The following is a 21,657-nucleotide window of genomic DNA, read 5'->3' on the forward strand; positions in this document are numbered from 1 at the left end:
TTTTTTTGTAGTAATCCATTATCGTGCAAGCTATTGTCTATTGTCTCTAATGCCAACTGCTCATACATCAGCAAATCTTGATTTAGATTTGAGTGCCAAATTTGTTTTTAAATCAAACATCATCGATGGGCCAAACCTTGCAGAGTATACATAGTCAGTTAGCTTTTAATTTTTTCCATTCATCTCAGTACAATTTTCATTGTAAATTGCTGGAAGTGACAGCTAATAACATATGGTGGGGGCAATAGGAATCTGGGGCGGGATTCTCCGACTCCCCGCCGGGTTGGAGAATTGCCGGGGGGCGGCGTGAATCCCGTACCCGCTGGCCACCGAATTCACCAGCACCGAAATTTCGGCGGGGGCAGGAATCATGCCGTGCCGGTTGGCGGGACCACCCCCCCCCCGACGATTCTCCGGACCGCGATGGGCCGAAGTCCTACCTTCCCAGCGGGACTGGCGGTGCGGGCGGGCTCCGGGGTCCTGGGGAGGGCGCAGGGCGATCTGGTCCCGGGGGGTGCCCCCACGGTGGCCTGGCCCGCTATCGGGGCCGACCGATCTGTGGGCGGGCCTGTGCCGTGGGGGCACTCTTTTCCTTCTACCTCGGCCACAGCCTCCGCGATGGCCAATGCGGAAGTGACCCCCTCCTGCGCATGCGCGGGGATGACGTCAGCAGCCGCTGATGCTCCTGCACATGCGCGGACTTCTGCCAACCAGCGGAGTCCTTTCGGCCCCGGCTGGCATGGCGCCAAAGGTCTTTCCCGCCGGTCGGCGGCGTGCCAATCACTCCGGCGCAGGCCTAGCCCCTCAGGGTGAGGCCTTGGCCCCTAAAGGTGCGGAGAATCCGCACCTTTGGGGCGGCCCGACGCCGGAGTGGTTCCCCCCACTCCATCCCGCCGGGACTCCCCGCCCCGTCAGGTAGGGGAGAATCCCGGCCCTGGGCTCTGAATGAAATTTATAAGCTTGGATTCTCCAATTCTGCAGCTATGTCCACAGGATCCATCTGTTCTTATGACCAAAAAGTCAGCACACCCCCGCACCGATCCTCCACCCGGTGGGGGGATAGCAGCCGCGCCCCTTCCATCTTACTTCTTCCATCGGGCAGGAGATACAGAAGTCTGAGAACACGCACGAACAGACTCAAAAACAGCTTCTTCCCCGCTGTTACCAGACTCCTAAATGACCCTCTTATGGACTGACCTCATTAACACAACACCCTGTATGCTTCACCCGATCGGTGCTTATGTAGTTACATTGTATACCTTGTGTTGCCCTATTATGTATTTTATTTTATTGCCTTTTCTTCCCATGTACTTAATGATCTGTTGAGCTGCTCGCAGAAAAATGCTTTTCACTGTACCTCGGTACACGTGACAATAAACAAATCCAATCCAATCCATAAAGCTTTACCTGTGGATATGGCCGCAGAATGGCCGGATCCGTGGCCGCTCATGTGCACGGCAGCGGTCTGCGGCGGTCGCGCTGTACAACATGGCGCCAGCCGCACGTGGTCCCAGCCTGCCAACAACTGACCCCGTGTAAATCCCCTCACCACCCCGGAACACCGCCACCAGTCCCCCCCCCCCCAGCCCCTGCCGAAGCCCCCCTTGCCAACAGAATGCTCCTCCCGACTTTGGCGGTGCTGGACACAGTCCACAGCCGCCGCGCGAGGTCCTTAAAAGGTGTGAGGACATGCGCCCCACGGCTTCGGGGACTCTGCCCATCGGGAGCGGAGCATTGGGGGAGGGGCTCAGGTGACAGTGTGAGGCCGTTCCAATGGCATGCAGCATACTCGCCGTGTTTGCTGTTTTTGAGGGGGCGGAGCATCGGAAAAATGGTGCCACCCCCGATTCCAGCGTAAACATGGATTCTCCAGCCGATCACCGAACGGAGAATCCAGCCCACAATGTTTGAATCAGACAGAATAATTAACTAGAAGAAAGACTGTATAATTTAAATTGTCTCTTACTGGGCTGTGGAGATTGATCAGCATTGTATTAACAAATATTGCATTGTTAAAAGAGTACTTAGCTTGTTAATTCTGAGCACTAACTTTCTGCAGTGAGTATAATGATCAGTTAATGTGCAAATGAGAGAGGTAATAAGAAGGCTGAAGATGAGGAGGACCAGGATTCTCTGTCCTGGAGCCTTAGTACTCCCACCAGTGGAGGATCCGCAGGGCTGGTCTCTGCTGGTGGTCGAGCAAGACTCAGGATGCGAGTCTCTCCCTTTCTCCACACAAATCTACACATGGTGGAGAGTTCACCAGATTCCATTGGAATCCTGTAACCAGGGCTCCATCTGGAGCAGGTAGCCCGATCCCAAACTCTGGCGGTGGACCCCCCCCTCCCCAACCCCCTTACGAGGAGCAGCAACCCCACCACCACCACAGGAATAACAGGTCACTCCCCAACAACATGCACACATGCGGGTAACCCAACACCTTCCCTTCACACGACCCGCCCTCAATCAGATTACATTCCCCCCCCCCCATCCCATCAGGCATCCCTGCCTGAAAGCTGAATAACAGTCCAGGCAGTAGAGCGAAAAATCACTGCAGTTTCACTTACCCTTCCCTAACATCTGCTGCCTCAGACAAAAGTGTCAGAGACTTCCTCAAAAGCCAAGTACACTTAAAAGAATTTCAAATCCTTTGACAGTATTTGAAATGCAAAACTCCCATTCAATTTCACACGGCAATACATTTCACTAGTCAGTGATTAACAATTTTATTACTCCAGAGACAGATGTTTGGTGGATTGTTTATCCATCTTTCCCTTCATACTTGAATGCATTTCACGTTACCTACTTTGATGTATTCAATGTCCATGAATTATACCAAACAAATCCTGAAATGGCACAAAGAAAACCAGTGAGGAAAAGCTCAGGGAACCATAGTGGAAAGATTAGCGAGACAAACAGCAGACAAACATCATGGTGCCTGCTCATCGAAATGCGTTCAGATTGCAGTCCTGTGTGAAAAATGCTGCTGACTGGCTGCATGGTCAGCGGGACGCTGAGGTGCAAGTGCAGCTAGAATAATGCACAGCTGACCTAGAAGATTGAGACTCTTAAAGATCGCCTAAGCACCCTGAGAAGGTGATGGGAGCTGCTTTTGGGAAATAATAACCACCAAATTGATTCAAGTTGAGTAAAAGCAAAGTATTATGGATGTGGGAGATCTGGGCCGGGATTCTCCCCTACCCGGCGGGGCGGGGGGTCCCGGCGAGATGGAGTGGCGGGAACCACTCCAGCGTCGGGCCGCCCCAGAGGTGCGGATTTCTCCGCACCTTTAGGGGCCAAGCCCTCACCGTGAGGGGCTAGGCGCGCGCCGGAGTGGTTTCCGCTCCACTGGCTGGCATGGAAGGACTTTGGCGCTACGCCAGCTGGCGGCGAAAGGACTTCGCCGGCCGGCGGAAGTCCGCGCATGCGCGGGAGCGTCATCAGGGAGGGTGTCTCTTACGTGTCGGCCATGGTGAAAGCTGTGGCCGAGGCGGAGGGAAAAGAGTCAGATCGCTCCGCCCCCAGGACGCCGGAGCCCGCCTGCGCCGCCTAGTCCCACCGGTAAGGTAGGTGGTTTGATTCTCGCCGGCGGGTCAGGCATTCCAGCAGCGGGACTTCGGCCCATCGCGGGCCGGAGAATCGCCGGGGGGGGGCCCGCCAACGGCGCAGCGCGATCCCCGCCCCTGCCAAATATCCGGTACCGGAGAATTTAGCAACTGGCGGGGGCGGGAGTCACGCCAGCCCCCGGCGATTCTCCGACCCGGCGGGGGGTCGGAGAATCTCGCCCCTGAAATAAAAACAAAGTGCAGGAAAGCCTCAGCAGGTCTGGCAGCAGTGTGGAGAGAGCGAAACACGGTCAATATTTCGAGTTTATATGACTCTTCTTCAGTAATTCCTCCTTGTGATGAATATAAGAAATTGTCATATTTTAGATTTTTGCAATAATGTTATTAAAACCTGATATGTATACATAGAGACATACATAGAAAATAGAAGCAGAAGGAAGCCATTCGGCCCTTCGAGCCTGCTACGCCATTCACTATGATCACGGCTGATAATCAAGTTCAATACCCTGATCCTGCCTTTCCTCCATATCCCTTGATCCCTTTAGCCCCCAAAACTATATCTAATTCCTTCTTGAAATTACACAATGTTTTTGCCTCAAATACTTTCTGTGGTAGCAAATTCCACAGTCTTTGGGTGAAGAAGTTTCTCCTCACCACTGTCCTAAAATGTTTATCCCTTATCCTCAAACTATGACCCCTTGTTCTGGACACCCCACCATGGGGAACATTCTTTCTGAATCTACCCTGTCTAATCCTGTTAGAATTCCATACGTTTTTATGAGATCCCCTCTCACTCTTCTAAACTCCAATGAATATAATCCTAACCGACTAAGTCTCTCCTCGTATGACAGTCCCGTCTTCCTGGTAATCAGGCTGGTAAACCTTCGCTGCACTACCTCCATAATAACCTTCCTCAGATAAGGACACCAAAACTGCACACAATACTCCAGGTGTGGCCTCGCCAATGGCCTATACAATTGCAGTAAAACATTCTTATTCCTAAACTCCAATTCTATCGCTATGAAGGCCAAGATACCATTTGCCTTCTTTACTGCCTGCTGTGTCTGGCAATTACTTCCAGCGAATGATGCACGAGAATACCAAGGTCTCACTGAGTATCCAACTCTTTCAATTTACACATATTCAAATACAGACAGTATGGCTGCTAGAATGATAATTAAGGTGTTATAAAAGTGAGGTAATCATTGATTTTTAGGTGACATGCCTCCGAATACATCTTGAGAGCTATTTACTTGTTCACAGGTAGCCAGCTAATGGAATATTGTTTACATTTGAAGGACCCCTGGGGTGTAGATAATTTATGAGTGGTATTGTGTTTGGTCCTGGCAAAATAAGTTAAGGGCACTTTGCAAGAAGAGACAAAAAAATGCCTTATCCTTTAAGTTGTTGACCGGGACCCTTGCTCCAGCTGATAGATGGACACAAAACCTTTAACTATGAATCATTAAACACAAAACAAAAATCCCAATACGTATCACTACTACAAGACAAGTTCTATCATACACTGTATCAAAAGCACACAAATGAATCTACCTTTCTGTATTAAACTATACATTCTTAAGCATAGGTTAGACTGTTAATGCTTATCGAATAACTTTTAGTGGACCTGTGGAGATTTCAGCACCCAATCATACTGGCCAAGCACAAGTGGGGGTCAGATACTGTCTTCAAGCTGGAGGCTTGAGATTATCTTCTGCAATTGTTCTTCCTCAAGATTTTGCGTACCTTGGCCACTTCTGCGTTGATATTTAAAACTTTCTTGGGATTGTGTGACCGATCACCTGTATGAATTCCTACACGTAACATCCCCTTCCATCGCACAGACCACAGCAAATGTTAATGTTTATGGCCCAATATATTTCAAACCAACTTATCTTTCATGCTTCCTCTTCCTGGGTGATTGTTCCCGGCCTTTTTTCCATCTCTAGCCTCTTGCACTTTTTGTCAATAATGATCGATCTAGCAGTCTGGGGCCATCATCTGCTGTCCTCTTTTCTGTTTCAGAATCTGTACTCTCAGCTCTTAATGTCTCTTTGGTTTCTTCAGTGTCTCTGTTACTTGGCCACATTTCCCAGCAGGCTTAGTGCTGGCCATAAAGGCAGGAAATCTGTTAGGCTGCTGCACACATACATACTGTCTGACTAGATAACAGTGGTGGTGCAAGATCCTCTGGATAGCTAACCACATAGGCTACAGCTGCCAGTTCAGCTGCTTGTGCACTCATTGTCAAGTGCAGCTTCAATGCTAATCCTATCACAGGTTCGCCTGTGTGGTGTTCAACGTAAATACCACGGCCTGTTTTTCTAGGACTATGCTCCACCATGGAAGATCCATCTCTGAAAATTTTAGTTTAGGTCTAATTGTAAGTCCAATGGTCTCTCGGAACCTCCCCATTAAATTTTGTCACAAATGGGCCCTTGAGCACATTTGTTCTCAAGGAGTACATTCATGTGTGGTCCCATGGTAAATAATGTTGTCCACTAAGAGTGGTTATGAGTGAATTTGTTTGACTGCGATATCCCAACCCTGGAGCACAAGAGTCCATCAGCAATCCGGTTGTGGCTGAATGTGCCATCTTTTATCCGTCCATCCAGAAGAGGAGATAAGGAGGTTACAGACGGATATAGATAGGCTTTGAGATTGGGCCAGAATTTGGCAGATGGAGTTTAATGTGGATAAGTGTGAGGTTATTCATTTTGGCCGAAAAGATAGAAAGTCAAATTATTATCTCAATGGAAAGCAGATTCAAAATGTGTCTTGGTGTCTTTTTTCATGAATCGCAGAACTTTGGTATGCAGGTACAATATGTAATCAAAAAGGGAAATGGAATATTAGCGTTTAATGCAAAAGGACTGGATTATAAACGTAGAGAGGTCTTGTTGCAATTATATAGGCTATTGGTGAGACCATATCTGGAGTATTGTGTCCAGTTTTGATCTCCTTGGGTGGGATTCTCCGGGAATCGGCGGGCACCTTCAGGGGCTAGGCCAGCGACGGAGCGGTTTGCGCCCCGCCTTTGGCGCTGCGCCAGCCGGGGCCGAAGGGGCTCCGCCAGCCGGCGCGGGTCCGCATCTGCTGACGTCTTCCCCGCGCATGCGCACATGGAGTCACTTCCGCACCGGGAATGGCGGATGACCACGTCCTCCGGTGCGGAAGGAATAGAGTGCCCCCAAGGCACAGGCCCGCCCGCGGATCGGTGGGCACCGACCGCGGGCCAGGCCACCGTGGGGGCACATCCCGGGGCCAGATCCCCCCATGACCTCCAATAACCCCGGAGGCCACCCACACTGCCAGGTCCCGCCGGTAAGGGACCAACTCCAAGTTACGCCGGCAGGACCAGCTACAGGCGGGCGGGACTTTGGCCCATCGCGGGCCGGAGAATTCGGGCGGCTCCGGGGCCCATTGAGTCGCGCCGGACTTTGCCATTCTCCGAGGCGGGAGGCGCGACTCACGCCACGCCGGTTTATGGGGGGGGGGGGGAGAATTCGGAGGCCGGCGGGGGCGGGATTCACGCCGACCCCTGGCGATTCACCGACCCGGCGGGGGGTCGGAGAATCCCGCCCCTTATTTGAAAAAGGATGTGGTGGCATTGGAAGCAGTTCAGAGCAGATTCACCAGATTGATTTTGTGGATGAAAGGGTTGAAGTATGAGGAGAGATTGCGGAGTTTGGGATTATACTTGCTGGAGCTTTGAAGAATGAGAGGGAATCTGATCGAGATATATAAAATACTAAGAGGGATTGATAAAGTAAACATAGACTAAGTGTTCCCCCTTATGGGGCAATCTAGAACCAGCGGCCACAGTTATAGGTTGAGAAGTGGTAGATTTAAAACTGAGATGAGGAGGAACTACTTCTCACAGAGGGTGGTGAATTTGTGGAACTCACTGTCCCATCATGGGGTGGAGTCTGAATCATTGAATGGTTTCAAGAAGGAGATAGATATATTTCTGATTTTTTTAAATGTGTTGAAGAGATATGGGGAACAGCGAGGGAGGTGGATTTCAGACCAGGAAGAGATCAGCCATGATTTGATTGAACGGCGGAGCAGGCTCGAAGGGCTGAATTGCCCACTTCTGCTCATAATACCTACATTCGTATCCATTAAATGTTGGATAGGAGTGTGCTCTATCAGTCAGGATGGTGAGGGGATTTTAACCTGTAATATCATTAAAATACTGGACTGACCAAAATACTAGCAAAAGGTGGCGGTCACACACAGAGGAAACCTGTTCCAGTGAAGTTAATTGCTGTGAAGCACAGGCGACAGTCTTAAATTTGCCATGTCTTTCGTGCAACAGAATGGCAGAGATAGCTGAGGTAGTTGCTGCATATTCCAATGCAAAGCGAGTTTCTGGGTTGGGAACCTGTAAGGTTTGTGCCTGTGTGGGAGTTTGTTTGAGCTGCTGAATCACCTGCGTCTGCTCAGGTATCCATCACCACTCAGCATGTTCGGCCTCCCTGGCGAACGCTTCGATGTGAATTCAACAGTAACCTACTGTAGCGCACAAAGACTCCGTGAGACGAATAGAGTGAAGTCGATGAGGCTTTATTAAGCGTGTCTGTTCCCCCGCAGCTCGATAGTAAACTGGCCTGCGGGGGAAGACTCCGGCTTCTTATACTCCGCCTTCAGGGCGGAGCTAGAGGTCAACGACCAACCAGGACCCGGGATCTGTCAGCCAATGACATTAGGGCTTCCAGTCCCACATGACCCCCAATACATACTACCACATTCACCCCTTGTCAAAAATGAACCCGGCGGGGTGATGCTTCGTATGGTGGTAAGGGTTTACAGGGCTGGTCCTGGGAGGAAAAAAAATATTCACAAGGCAATACAGTATCGTACAATTTTGTCCTGTTGCAACTATTTACAGAGGGTATGGGAAGAAAAGCAAAATGTTCTTGTGAAAGTCCATATTTAGTTTTAGATCAACGCCACGAGTCGGTCGGGTGGTCTGGTCGTCCGTGTCGATCGCCTCGGCCCCGGTGGTGGTGGTGCTTGTACCGTTGTCGTCGCCTCCAGGAGCCTTACGGTTTCAGCTTGGGCTTTATTCTTGGTCGGTGCTGAGGGGAGGGGAACCGATCCTCCTGGGAAGGGGGCGGTCGCGGGGTGCGGCGGTGGCAGGAAGGGGGGGGGTTGGGTTGATGGTGTCGGGGGGGTGTGCGTGTTGCCGGCGGGCGCCAGATCCCGCAGGGAGACCGTGTCCTGTCGGCCGTCGGGGTACTCCACGTAGGCGTACTGGGGGTTCGCGTGGAGGAGGTGAACCCTTTCAACCAACGGGTCCGCCTTATGTGCCCGCACATGCTTTCGGAGCAGGATGGGTCCTGGGGCCGCCAGCCAGGTCGGCAGCGACGTTCCAGAGGAGGACCTCCTAGGGAAAACAAGGAGACGCTCATGCGGCGTTTGATTAGTGCTCGTACATAATAACGACCGGATGGAGTGGAGAGCGTCCGGGAGGACCTCCTGCCACCGTGAAACTGGGAGGTCCCTGGACCGTAGGGCCAGTAGGACGGCCTTCCAGACCTTGCCGTTCTCCCTCTCTACTTGCCCGTTCCCCCGGGGGTTGTAGCTGGTCGTCCTGCTTGAGGCTATGCCCTTGCTGAGCAGGAACTGGCACAGCTCGTCACTCATGAAAGAGGACCCCATGTCGCTGTGGACGTAAGCGGGGTAACCGAACAGTGTGAAGATGCTGTTCAGGGCTTTAATGACTGTGGCCGCGATCATGTCAGAACAGGGAATGGCAAAAGGGAAGCGGGAGTATTCGTCCACCACATTAAGAAAATATGCGTTGCGGTCGGCGGAGGGGAGGGGCCCTTTGAAATCGAGACTGAGGCGTTCAAAGGGGCGGGAAGCCTTAATCAGGTGCGCTCCATCTGGCCTGAAAAAATGCGGCTTGCATTCCGCGCAGATGTGGCAGTCCCTTGTGACTGTACGGACCTCCTCTAAAGAGTATGGGAGATTGCGGGACTTGATGAAGTGGTAAAACTGAGTGACCCCCGGGTGGCAGAGGTCCTCGTGGAGGGTTTGGAGGCGGTTAATTTGTGCGTTGGCACATGTGCCGCAGGATAGGGCATCGGACGGCTCGTTCAGCTTTCCGGGACGATACAAAATCTCATAGTTGAAGGTGGAGAGCTCGATCCTCCATCTTAAGATCTTGTCGTTTTTGATTTTGCCCCGCTGTGCATTATCGAACATGAAGGCTACCGACCGTTGGTCGGTGAGGAGAGTGAATCTCCTGCCGGCCAGGTAATGCCTCCAATGTCGCACCGCTTCCACTATGGCTTGGGCTTCCTTTTCTACTGAAGAGTGGCGGATTTCTGAGGTGTGGAGGGTCCGGGAGAAAAAGGCCACGGGTCTGCCCGCTTGGTTAAGGGTGGCCGCTAGAGCTACGTCGGAGGCGTCGCTCTCGACCTGGAAGGGGAGGGACTCGTTGATGGCGCGCATCGTGGCCTTTGCGATATCCGCTTTGATGCGGCTGAAGGCCTGGCAAGCCTCTGTCGACAGAGGGAAGGTCGTGGTCTGTATTAGGGGGCGGGCCTTGTCTGCGTACTGGGGGACCCACTGGGCGTAGTATGAGAAGAACCCCAAGCAGCGTTTCAGGGCTTTTGGGCAGTGCGGGAGGGGAAATTCCATGAGTGCGCGCATACGTTCGGGGTCGGGGCCTATTATCCCATTGCGCACTACGTAGCCCAGAATGGCTAGCCGATCGGTGCTAAAAACGCACTTGTCCTCGTTGTACGTGAGGTTCAAGGCTTTGGCGGTCTGGAGGAATTTTTGGAGGTTGGCGTCGTGGTCCTGCTGATCGTGGCCGCAGATGGTTACATTGTCGAGATACGGGAACGTGGCCCGCAACCCATGTTGATCAACCATTCGGTCCATCTCCCGTTGGAAGATCGAGACCCCGTTTGTGACGCCAAAAGGGACCCGTAGGAAATGGTATAATCGCCCTTCTGCCTCGAAGGCTGTGTACTTGCGGTCACTTGGGCGGATGGGGAGCTGATGGTAGGCGGACTTGAGGTCCACGGTGGAGAAGACTTTATATTGGGCAATCCGGTTGACCATGTCGGATATGCGGGGGAGAGGGTACGCGTCTAGTTGTGTGTACCTGTTGATGGTCTGGCTATAGTCAATGACCATCCATTGTTTCTCCCCTGTCTTCACTACTACCACCTGCGCTCTCCAGGGACTATTGCTGGCCTGGATTATGCCCTCCTTTAGTAGCCGCTGGACTTCGGACCGAATGAAGGTCCGGTCCTGGGCGCTGTACCGTCTGCTCCTAGTGGCGACGGGTTTGCAATCCGGGGTGAGGTTCGCAAACAAGGACGGGGGTTGCACCTTGAGGGTTGCGAGGCCGCAGATAGTGAGTGGGGGTATGGGGCCGCCGAATTTGAATGTAAGGCTCTGTAGATTGCATTGGAAATCTAGTCCCAGCAAGGTGGGGGCACAGAGTTGGGGAAGGACGTTTAGTTTGTAGTTTTTGAACTCCCTCCCCTGCACCGTTAGGGTAACTATGCAGAATCCCTGGATCTGTACGGAGTGGGATCCTGCAGCTAGGGAAATCTTTTGTGCGCTGGGATAGGTGGTCAAGGAACAGCGTCTTACCGTGTCGGGGTGTATAAAGCTCTCCGTGCTCCCGGAGTCGACTAGGCATGGCGTCTCGTGGCCGTTTATTAGCACCGTTGTCGTCGTCGTCTGGAGTGTCCGGGGCCGAGCTTGATCGAGCGTAATTGAAGCGAGCCGTAGTTGTAGTAGTGGAGTGGGGTCCGTTGTTGCCGTCCAAGATGGCGTCGGGGATGGACAAAATGGCCGCCCCCATACATCGCACGTGGCTGGGGGGTCACAAGATGGCGGCGGGGGTGGACAAAATGGCGGCGTCTGCGGGTCGCACATTGGCGCCCCTCCTCCCCTCGTGGTGGCCGGGACCCAAAATGGCGGCGTCTGCGGGTCGCACATGGTGTGCTGGGGGGGCTGGGGAGCGCTAGGACCGCGAGCGCTAGGACCGCGAGCGCTAGGACCGCGGGGAGCTCCCTCACCGGGGACAGCGGTGGTCGGGGCCCAAGTAGGTGGCGCCGGCGGGTCAGGCGTGCGGCGCGGAGTGGGGGTTAGGGTGGCGTTAGGGACGCGCAAAACTCCCTCCTCTCCGTGGAGAGTGTTGGCCGGGACCCAAAGCGGTAGCGCCGGCGGCGGGTCATACATGGGCTGCGGGGAGGGGGGTTGGGGAGCGTAAGTGGCGTGCAGAGCTCCCAGTTCTCCCGGGACCGCGGTGGTCGGGACCCAGAGCGGCTGCGCCTGCGGGTCGTACATGGCGTGCTGGGGGGGTTGGGGCGCGTAAACTGCTTGCAGGGCTCCCTGTGCTCCCGGGACAGCGGCGACCTCGCGGGACCGGCACACAACCGCATAATGGCACTTTTTCCCGCAGCTTTTGCAGATAGCTGCGCGGGCCGGGCAGCGCTGTCGGGGGTGTTTCGCCTGGCCGCAGAAATAACAGCGGGCGCCCCCGGTGTGACTCGGCGTTTGGACCGCGCAAGCCTGTGGGGTGTCCGGGGAGGGGGGTAGGAGGTTTGCCGCGACGGGTACATACGGGGCCCAATGGGTTGCCGCGCGGTCGGGGCCGTAGGCGCAGGTATTACGTGCGCCCACGTCTAGGGAGGCTGCTAGGGCCCGTGCCTCTGAGAGTCCTAGCGACTCTTTTTCTAGAAGTCTTTGGCGGATTTGGGAGGATTGCATACCTGCCACAAAAGCATCGCGCATTAACATGTCCGTGTGTTCGTTTGCGTTCACCGACGGGCAGCTGCAGGCTCGTCCCAAAATCAGCAGCGCGGCGTAGAATTTTTCCATCGATTCTCCGGGAGCTTGCCGTCTCGTCGCGAGCTGGTAGCGAGCGTAGATTTGGTTAACTGGGCGGACATAGAGACTTTTCAGTGCTGCGAACGCCGTCTGGAAATCCTCCGAGTCTTCGATGAGGGAGAAAATCTCCGTGCTCACCCTCGAGTGCAGGACCTGCAGTTTTGGGTCTTCTGAGACCCGGCCGGTGGTCGTTCTGAGGTAGGCATTAAAACTCAGGGGAAAACAGCAACAGCCAAATTCATTGCACCACAGTTGGTTCTGCTGCAGAGGGGAGGAGTAAAAGTATGGGAATGCAACAGTTATTGGGGATTCAATTGTAAGGGGTATAGATAGATGTTTCTGTGGCCGAAGACGAGACTCCAGGATGGTGTGTTGCCTCCCTCGGTGCAAGGGTTAAAGATGTCTCAGAGCAGTTACAGGAGACTCTGGGTGGGGGGAAGGGTGAACAGCCAGTGGGCGTGGTGCACATTGATACAAACGACATAGGTACAAAAAGAGGGATGAGGTCCTGAAAGCAGAATATAGCGAATTAGGAAGAAAGTTGAGAAGTCAGACCTCAAAGGAAGCGATCGAAGGATTAATACTAGTGCCACATGCTAGTCAGAGTAGAAATAGCAGGATGATGCACTATCAATTACAACGAGACGAGAGTAGAGAGTAATCGAGGCTTTTTTTACACATAGATGTGTGGCCTCCTGCAGCTGCTGCCAAATTGGCTGCAGTTCGGAGAGCACACACATTTATACTCCGCCTACTGGGCGGAGCCAGCAGGCTGGGATCGACCCGCGTACCTGTAATACAGGGGCCTTGCCGTAATACCCTCGTATGCAGTGCAGTATATACAATATAATACAACAGTGGTGACTACCACACAGGATATATCAAATGAATACGTGACTGAAGAGTTAGTGTAAGAGGGAGGGTTTCAGATTCCTGGGGCATTGGGACTGGTTCTGGGGGGGGCTGGGATCTCTACAAACTGGACGAGGTACACCTGGGCAGGACCACGGCTCATGTCCTTGGGGGATTTTTTTTTTTTTAAATGCATTTGATTACAAACATGTTTCAAAACAGGTTACAGCGAATAAACACCCTGGGAAACATACCTCCCAACAATCAACTATACAGTCTGCACAGATTTTCCCCCTTTTTCATCCCCAACCTCCCCAGCGACGAAAAGCCCCTCAAACACGGTCACAAACATCCCCCACCTTTCCTCAAACCACCCCTTGGGGGATTTCTTGCCAGAGCTATTGGGTCGGGTATAAACTAATATGGCGGGGGGTGGGGGGGGGGGGGCGGTGGGCGGACGGGATGATCTATATAAGCATTCAGAGCAAGGGGAATCAGGAACAACAGAAAAAAGCAAGTGGAATAAGAAAAGTGATCGGCAGAGAAACCAAGGGCATTGATCATATAATGTCTGTTAAAAATAGTAGGAGTGGGTCAAGGAACGTTAAGCGGACTAGCCTTAAGGTTTAGTACCTGAATCTCGGAGCATTTAAAATAAAATGGGTGAATTAGTTGTGCACATAGATGTAAAGGTGTGTGAAATAGTTGGGATTACGGAGACATAGCTCCAAGGTGACCAAGGATGGGAACTAAACATTGAGGGATATTCAGTTTTTAGGAAAGACAGACAGAAAAGAAAATGTGGTGGAGTTGCATTGTTGATTAAAGAAAATATTTTAATTTCATTTCATATTGACGCAATATTAACAAAAGATATTTGCACAGTTGATGTGGAATCTGTATGGGTTGAATTAAGAAACACTATGGGGCACAAATCATTCGTAGGGATGGTAGAGAGACCACCAAACTGGAGTGGTAATGTTGGGAATAGAACGAGACAGGAAATCAGAGATGCATGTGTTAAAGGAACATGGGTGACTTTAATCTGCATATAGATTGGGTGAATCAAATTAGTTACAGTACAATAGAGGAGGAATTTCTGGAGTATATAAGGGATAGTTTTCTGGACCAATACGTTGAGGAACCAACAAGGGATTAGGCCATCTTGAACTGGGTGTTGTGCAATGAGAAAGGATTAGTCGGCAATCAAGTTGTGAGAGAACCGTTGGGGATGAGTGACCAGACTATGATAGAATTATTTATAAAGGGGGCAAGTGAGGTAGTTGATTCTGACACCCGGGTCCTGAACCTCAATAAAGGTAACTATGATGGTATGAGGCATGAGCTGACTATGATGGACTGTGAAACATTACTGAAAGGAAGGACAGTGGACAGCCAGTGGCAGACATTCAAGGAACAAATAGGTGAAATCCAAAAGTTGTTTATTCCTATTTGGTGCAAAAGTAGAATGGGAACCGTGGCCGAACCATGGCTTACAAGGGTAATTGGAGATGGTATTAGATGCAAAGAAGAGGCATACAAGTTAGCAAGAAAAAGCAGTGCACTAGAGGATTGGGAACAGTTTAAAATTCAGCAATGGCAGACCAAGGAAATTCAATATGAAAGTAAGCTAGCAGGGAACATAAAAACTGACTGTAAAATTTTCTATAGGTATGTAAAGACAAAAATATTGCTAAAAACAAATGTAGGCCCCTTACAGCCAGAAACGGGGGAATTCACAACGGGGAACAAAGAAATGGCTGAGGAACTAAATTCGTACTTTGCTTCTGTCTTCACAAAGGAAAATATGAACAATGTACTAGAAGTTATGAGAAACACAAGCGTTAGTGAGGAGCTGAAGGAATTTAGTAATAGTGGAGAAATAATTTTAGAGAAATTAATGGGATCGAAGGTGAATAGGTCTCCAGGACCTGATAATCTTCATCCCAGAGTACTTAAGGAAGTGGCCCTAGAAATAGTAGATGTAGGAGCAGAAGTAGGTCATTCGGCCTATCAAGCCTCTCTGCCATTCAATGAGATCATGACTGATTGGACGTGATAATCCTCAACTCCACATTCCCGCCTTATGTCATAACCCTTGATTCCCTTACTGATTAAAAGTCTGTCCATCTCAACCATGAACCTAACAACCCAGCTTCTACCGCTTTCTACAGAAAATAATTCCAGAGATTTTCTACTCTCTGATAGAACAAATTCCTCCACATCTCCGTCTTAATGGGCAACCTTTTCTGATTTGCCCACCTGTCACTCTACCACCTTAATCACCTACCCATCCCACCCAGCTGCCATCCTACTTGTTTGCCACCTCACCAACCTACCACTCTACTCTCTTCTCCATTCTCCTTATCAAACATGTCTTCTTCAACACTTACCTTCTCTCCGTACCTTTAAGAATCTTTGGGACATTTAAACTCTTTACTTACCAGAAATACAGAACCTAGTGCCGTAAAACAAGGGTGTGTTTGCCATAGAGTCTTAGGGGTCTACAGCACCTTTGGCCCATCCTGTCTGCGCCGGTCAAAAACAACCATCTAACTATTCTAATCCCATTTTCCAGCACTTGGTCAATAGCCTTGTATGCCTTGGCATCGTAAGTGCACATCTAAATACTTACTAAATGTTATGTGGGTCTCTGCCTCCACCAGCATTTCAGGCAGCAGGTTCCAGACTCCCACTACTCTCTGGGTGAAAAAGTTTTTCCTCACATCCCCTCTAAACCTCCTGTCCCTTACCTTAAATCTATGGCCCCTAGTCATTGATGCCTCCACCAAGGGGAAATGTTTCTTTCTATCTATTCTATCTAAGCCCCTCGTCATTTTATACATTTCAATCTCCCCTCAGTTTCCTCTGCTCCAAGGTAAACAATCCAAGTCTATGCAAACTTTCTTCCTAATTAGAACTCTCCAGCGCAGGCAAACCCTAGTAAATCCCCTCTCCACTCTTTCCAGTGCTAAACATCCCTCCGTTAATATGGATTCCAGAATTTCATACAATACTTTAGCTGTGGCCTAACAAAGGTTTCATGCAGTTCAGCATAACATCCCTACTCTCAAACTCTATGCCTCGGCTAATGAGGGCAAGTGTGTCATATGCCTTCTTAACCACTGTATACACCTGCTCTGCTATCTAAAGGGACTGGTGTACATGTACACCAAGGTCCCTCGGATCCTCAGTACTTCCCAGGGTTCTGCCGTTTATCATGTATTCCCTTGCCTTGTTTGTCCGGCCCAAGTGCTCTATCTTATCCAGATTGAATTCCATTTGCCATTGATCAGCCCATCTGACCAGCCCGTCTATATCCTTCTGTAATTTAAGGCTATCCTTGTCACTATTTATCACCCCATTAATTTTTGTATCATCCGCAAACTTAATGATCAACCCTCCCACAGTAATATCTAAGTCATTTATATAAACCACAAACAGCAAAGGCCCCAACACTGATCCCTGCAGGACCCCTCTGGACACAGCTTACCATCGACAGCCTCGGCCTCATTCCGTTTAAAGTCACATTTACGAAAGTCTAGAATTCTAGTATCTGAATCATGCTTTTCATTTTCAAACACAACACTGAATTCAGTCATGTTGTGATCATTATGTGATAAATGTTCGTGAAGTTAGGCTACTAATTAAATTTGGCTCATTGCTCATAAATAAATCTAATATTGCTGCAGGAAACTATCCCGGACACGTTCCAAAAATTCACTACCCTTTCTGACAGGTCTGGGGTGACACAATGGCACTGCTGCCTGACAACCTGGGTTTAATTACAGCCTTGGGTGACTGTGTGGAGTTTTCACTTTTCCCCCTTGTCTGCATGGGTTCCTCTGGGTGCTCCAGTTTCTTCCAACAGTCCAAATCTGTGCAAGTTAGGTGAATTGGGCATGCTAAATTGCCCTTTAGTGCCCAAAGATGTGCAGGTTAGGTGGGGTTATGAAGTTAAGGGTATAGGGCAGAGGAGTGGGCCTAGGTAAGGTGATTTTTCAGAGGCATGGTGCAGTCTCGGTGGGTCGAATGGCCTTCTTCTGCACTGTAGGAATTCTTGGTGCGTGTCTGCCTCTCCCAATCTATGTGCAAGTTACAATCCTCCATAATGCTACTCTGCCTTTGCTACACACTTGCCTAATTCCTGCATTTATACAATCTATCACTCAGAACTGCTGCCGGGGTCAAAACACAACACCTATTACGGTTTTAGATCCTTTTTTGTTCCTCAATTCTACCCCTATGGTCTCCATTGGATGCTTTCCCCTCATTAGCACAGGGCTAAATCGCTGGCTTTGAAAGCAGACCAAGGCAGGCCAGCAGCACGGTTCAATTCCCGTAACAGCCTCCCCGAACAGGCGCCGGAATGTGGCTACTAGGGGCTTTTCACAGTAACTTCATTTGAAGCCTACTTGTGACAATAAGCGATTTTCATTTCATTTCATTTCAAGTAGATGGCATCTCTGGTCCTCTGCATATCTCTCACCAAGGCCTTCAATGTGGAATTGGAAAATCTTGCAACTAATACTGTCTCATGTTGTGCTGTTATTTAGTGGTCTTTGAGGCCACACTCTCTTATGCAACCAGTTTCAGCACCTGCTCTCGTCAACATTTATCTACACTTTCAGCGATGCAGGCTGACTTTGAGTAAAGGCTAATTGTAACACAGTGGTTAGCACTGCTGCTTTACAACGCCAGGGACCCGGGTTCAATTCCGGCCTCGGGTGACTGTGTGGATTTGCACCATCTCCCTGTGTCTGCGTGGGTTTCCTCCGGGTGCTCCGGTTTCCTCCCACAGTCTAAAGATGTGCAAGTTAGGAGGATTGGCCATGCTAAATTGCCCTTTAGTGTAGGTTGGCTGAGGAGGTTATTGGGATGGGGGTGAGCTTGGGTGGAGTTCTCTTTCAGTGGGTCAGTGCAGATATTTTTTATATCCTCCCTCACAACTGAGGTGATAGTATTTCTAATCAGCAAGGCTGCTCTGCCCCTCTGCCATCTACCCTGTCCCTCCTGCAAACTTTATAACCGTTTCTTTTTAGTTCCCAGTCCTGACCATCCTGCAGCCATGTCTCCATAATAGCTACTGAATGGGGAGAGACTTTGGGGTGCTCCGTGCAGAGGGATCTGGGTGTCCTTGTATATGAGTCACAGAAAACGAGCATGCAGATGCAGCAGATAATAAGGGAAGCAAATTGAATGTTGGTATTTATAACAAAAGGAATGAGTATAAAGGTAAGGAAATGTTGCAACAATACAAGGCATTGGTAAGACCACACCTGGAGTATTGTGACAGTTTTGGCCCCCTTATTTGAGGAAAGATGTAGTGGCATTGGAGGCAGTTCAGAGGAGGTTCACGAGATTGATTCCAGAGAGGAGGGGTTTGACATACAAGGCGAGATTGAACAGTTTTGGCCTGTACTCTCTGGAGTTTAGAAAAATGAGGGGAGATCTCATTAAGGTATACAAGATGCTAAAAGGTACGGATAAAGTAGACGTGGGGCTGATGCTGCCTTTTGTGGGGCGTTTTAAAACGAGAGGTCATGATCTTAGAATAAGAGGTAGCAAATTTAAAACAGATTTGAGGACAAATTACTTCTCCCAAAGGTTGTGAATCTGTGGAATTCGCTACCCCAGAGTGTGGTGGATGCAGGGACAGTGAGTAAATTTAATGAGGAGTTAGAGAGATTTTTAATTGGTAATGGGTTGAAGGGTTATAGAGAATGAACAGGTCAGTGGAGTTGAGGCAAGGGTGGGATCAGCCATGACCACATTGAGTGTGTTAGGCTCGGGAGGCTAAATTGCTGACTCCTGTTCCTAGGTCATGTGTTCCAGGGAGCAGATGCTTTGGCTGATTTTGCAATCCAGCTCTTGGTCTGTAACATTGTCGGTAGCAGATGAGGAACATATCAGCCATGATAGAATGGCGGAGCAGACTGAATGGGCCGAATGGCCTAATTCTGCTCCAATATCTTAGAAATTTATGAATTTATAATGTTCAATTTGCATTTGCGCCTGCAGCTCATCCGGTTTATTTCTTACACTCCATGCATTAGTATATAGAACTCTTTTAATTGGGGCATACCCCCGAACCTGTCTTTCAGCACTGGATGCTTTATTCGGTTGTTTATTATTTTTCTCTTGTATACTTGTAGTTTTACCATTAGCTGCAGTAGAAGTTGGGTTCCTGACTATTTCTTTACTCTCTGCCCTGCTACTTGCTTTTGGAACTGTACCGACTTCCCCTGAGGCCTTCCCCTGTGGTCCTTATCTTCACCTAATTATTCTTTTACACTTAATGAACTTGTAAAACCATTTAGGATTTTCCTTTATTTTACCTGTCAGTATCCTTTCATGTCTCCTTTTTGCTCTCCTAATTTCCTTTTTAAGCTCCCTCTTGCACATTCTATATGCCTCTACGGCTTCTGCTGTTTTGAGCCCTCAATATTTGCCATAAGCCTTCCTTTTTCTCATGATCAAATGCTGTATATCCCTCGATATCCAGGGTTCAATGGATTTGTTGGTCCCACCCTTTTTCTTTCATGTAACATGTTGGTCCTGCACTCTCCCTATTTCCTTCTTGAATGCGTTTCCCTCTTCTGTCACAGATTTACCTAGGGTGTTTGCTCCCAGTCCACTCTGGCCAAATAATATCTGATCTTATTAAAATTGGCCTTCTCCCAGTTTAGAACTTTGATTTCAGGCCCATCCTTATCCATAAAAATCTTGGATCTAACTAAGTTATGATCACTGTCTGCAAAATGCTCCCCCCACTGATATTTCAACCACTTGCTCAGTTTCAATACAAAAAATTAAGTCGTGGACCGCCCCTCTCTTGTAGGCCCTTCTACGTACTGGCTTAAAAACATCTCCTGGATGCATTTTAAGAATTCCACTCCCTCTCAAGCTTTTACACTATGACTACCCAAGTTAACATTTGGGAAGTTGAAATCCCCCACTATCACTACCCTATTACTTTTACACTTCTTTGAAATTTGTCTACATATCTGCTCTTCTATTTCTCTCGGATTGTTGGAGGGCCGATAGAACACTCCCAGCAATATTATCGTTCCTTTTTGGTTTTAAATTCTACATATATGGCTTCAGTTGAAGAGCCTTCTAAGATGCCATCCATCCTTACTGCTGTAATTGATTCCCTGATTCCCCGAACTTGCGATGCCGCCTCCTCCTTTACCTCCTTTCCTGTCTTGCCTGAAGATCCTGTATCCTGGAACATTGAGCTGTCAATCCTGCCCCTCTCTCAATCATGTCTCATTTACAGAAATGACATGATACCCTCATGATTTAATTTGTCCTCCCAATCCGTTTCCATCCTGCCTGATAAACTCATTGAGATGTGTAAAATACAGCCCTCTGGTGTCACAATATCATAAAACCTTGTAAGCTCTGCTTTGATATGAAACTGAATGACAGTCTGGCCAATAATTCTGTGGTTATTCTTTAAATAAAATCCATTTACCTTGCAGGATCTCGATACTGGCTTTACACTGGGAATGTTCTGAGATCGGGATTCCCAAGGCCTATCTCTGATTTTGGTTTTCTGAGCAATGTTACTAAAATAGATGCCGCAATGCGAGTTGACCGGAGTTGGATACTGTTTTTTGTGGGTGAGCAGTTCTGGAGGTATGCACTTTCATAACATTTTCTAAGTTTGACCCAGCATCTGACGCCTTTGTGATTATGTGTTGCCCTGCAAATCATAACATACTGAACCATATACTTTTTTATTTAGGTATAATATAGATGAAAATGAAATGAGTAGCAGTAGCCCAAGCTTAATTGCAGATGTCTTTAGCAACATTTCGACCGTGGATGCAGCTGTTAAGGATCATGGTAAGTGTCCACTTGGCAGAGAAGGATAAATGACTGTTTTGGAACAGCAGCACAATTGAAATAATAAAATCACTGTATGAAATGCACTAGAGAAATTTAAAGGATTGTGTTTTAATGCAGAAGTTCTTAACTAAATGGATCTTCATTAATAATATAAGGACTGTTGGTTGAACAAACTCCATGGGCGGGATTGTCTGATCCCGCGCCGGGTTGGAGAATCAGCAGGGGGGGCACGCGAATCCTGCCACGCCGCGCTGACCCTGGGCTGCCGGTTCTCCGACGACTGGAGAATCGGCGCCAATCGCGCCGGCGCGGTCACCACGGCGCTGGTCGGGGGCCGTTGAAAGTGCCCCCCCCCCCGGCGATTCTCCGTGCTCAACTGGCCGAGTTCCGCCGAATCCCGCCGCCGTCGTTTGCATATGGTCCTACCCGGCGGGACCTCACCGTTCTGGATGCGGGGGCCATCCTGGTGGGGGGCGGGGGGAGCCGACCCTGTTGGGAGCCGCCACGGTGGCCA

General features: G+C 49.6%; 1 protein-coding gene across 1 annotated transcript in view; it reads left to right on the forward strand.

Annotated features, from left to right (window-relative positions):
• Positions 1–21,657, forward strand: part of LOC140391649 (stromelysin-1-like) — a 75,207-nt gene that overhangs the window by 45,594 nt on the left and 7,956 nt on the right. The window contains exons 8-9 of the mRNA XM_072476344.1: positions 20,774–20,930; positions 21,040–21,140. Coding sequence (XP_072332445.1) covers positions 20,774–20,930; positions 21,040–21,140 — 258 coding nt within the window. The remainder of the gene's footprint in view (positions 1–20,773; positions 20,931–21,039; positions 21,141–21,657) is intronic.

Source organism: Scyliorhinus torazame, chromosome 15, assembly GCF_047496885.1.
Source record: "Scyliorhinus torazame isolate Kashiwa2021f chromosome 15, sScyTor2.1, whole genome shotgun sequence".
Lineage (NCBI taxonomy): Eukaryota > Metazoa > Chordata > Chondrichthyes > Carcharhiniformes > Scyliorhinidae > Scyliorhinus > Scyliorhinus torazame.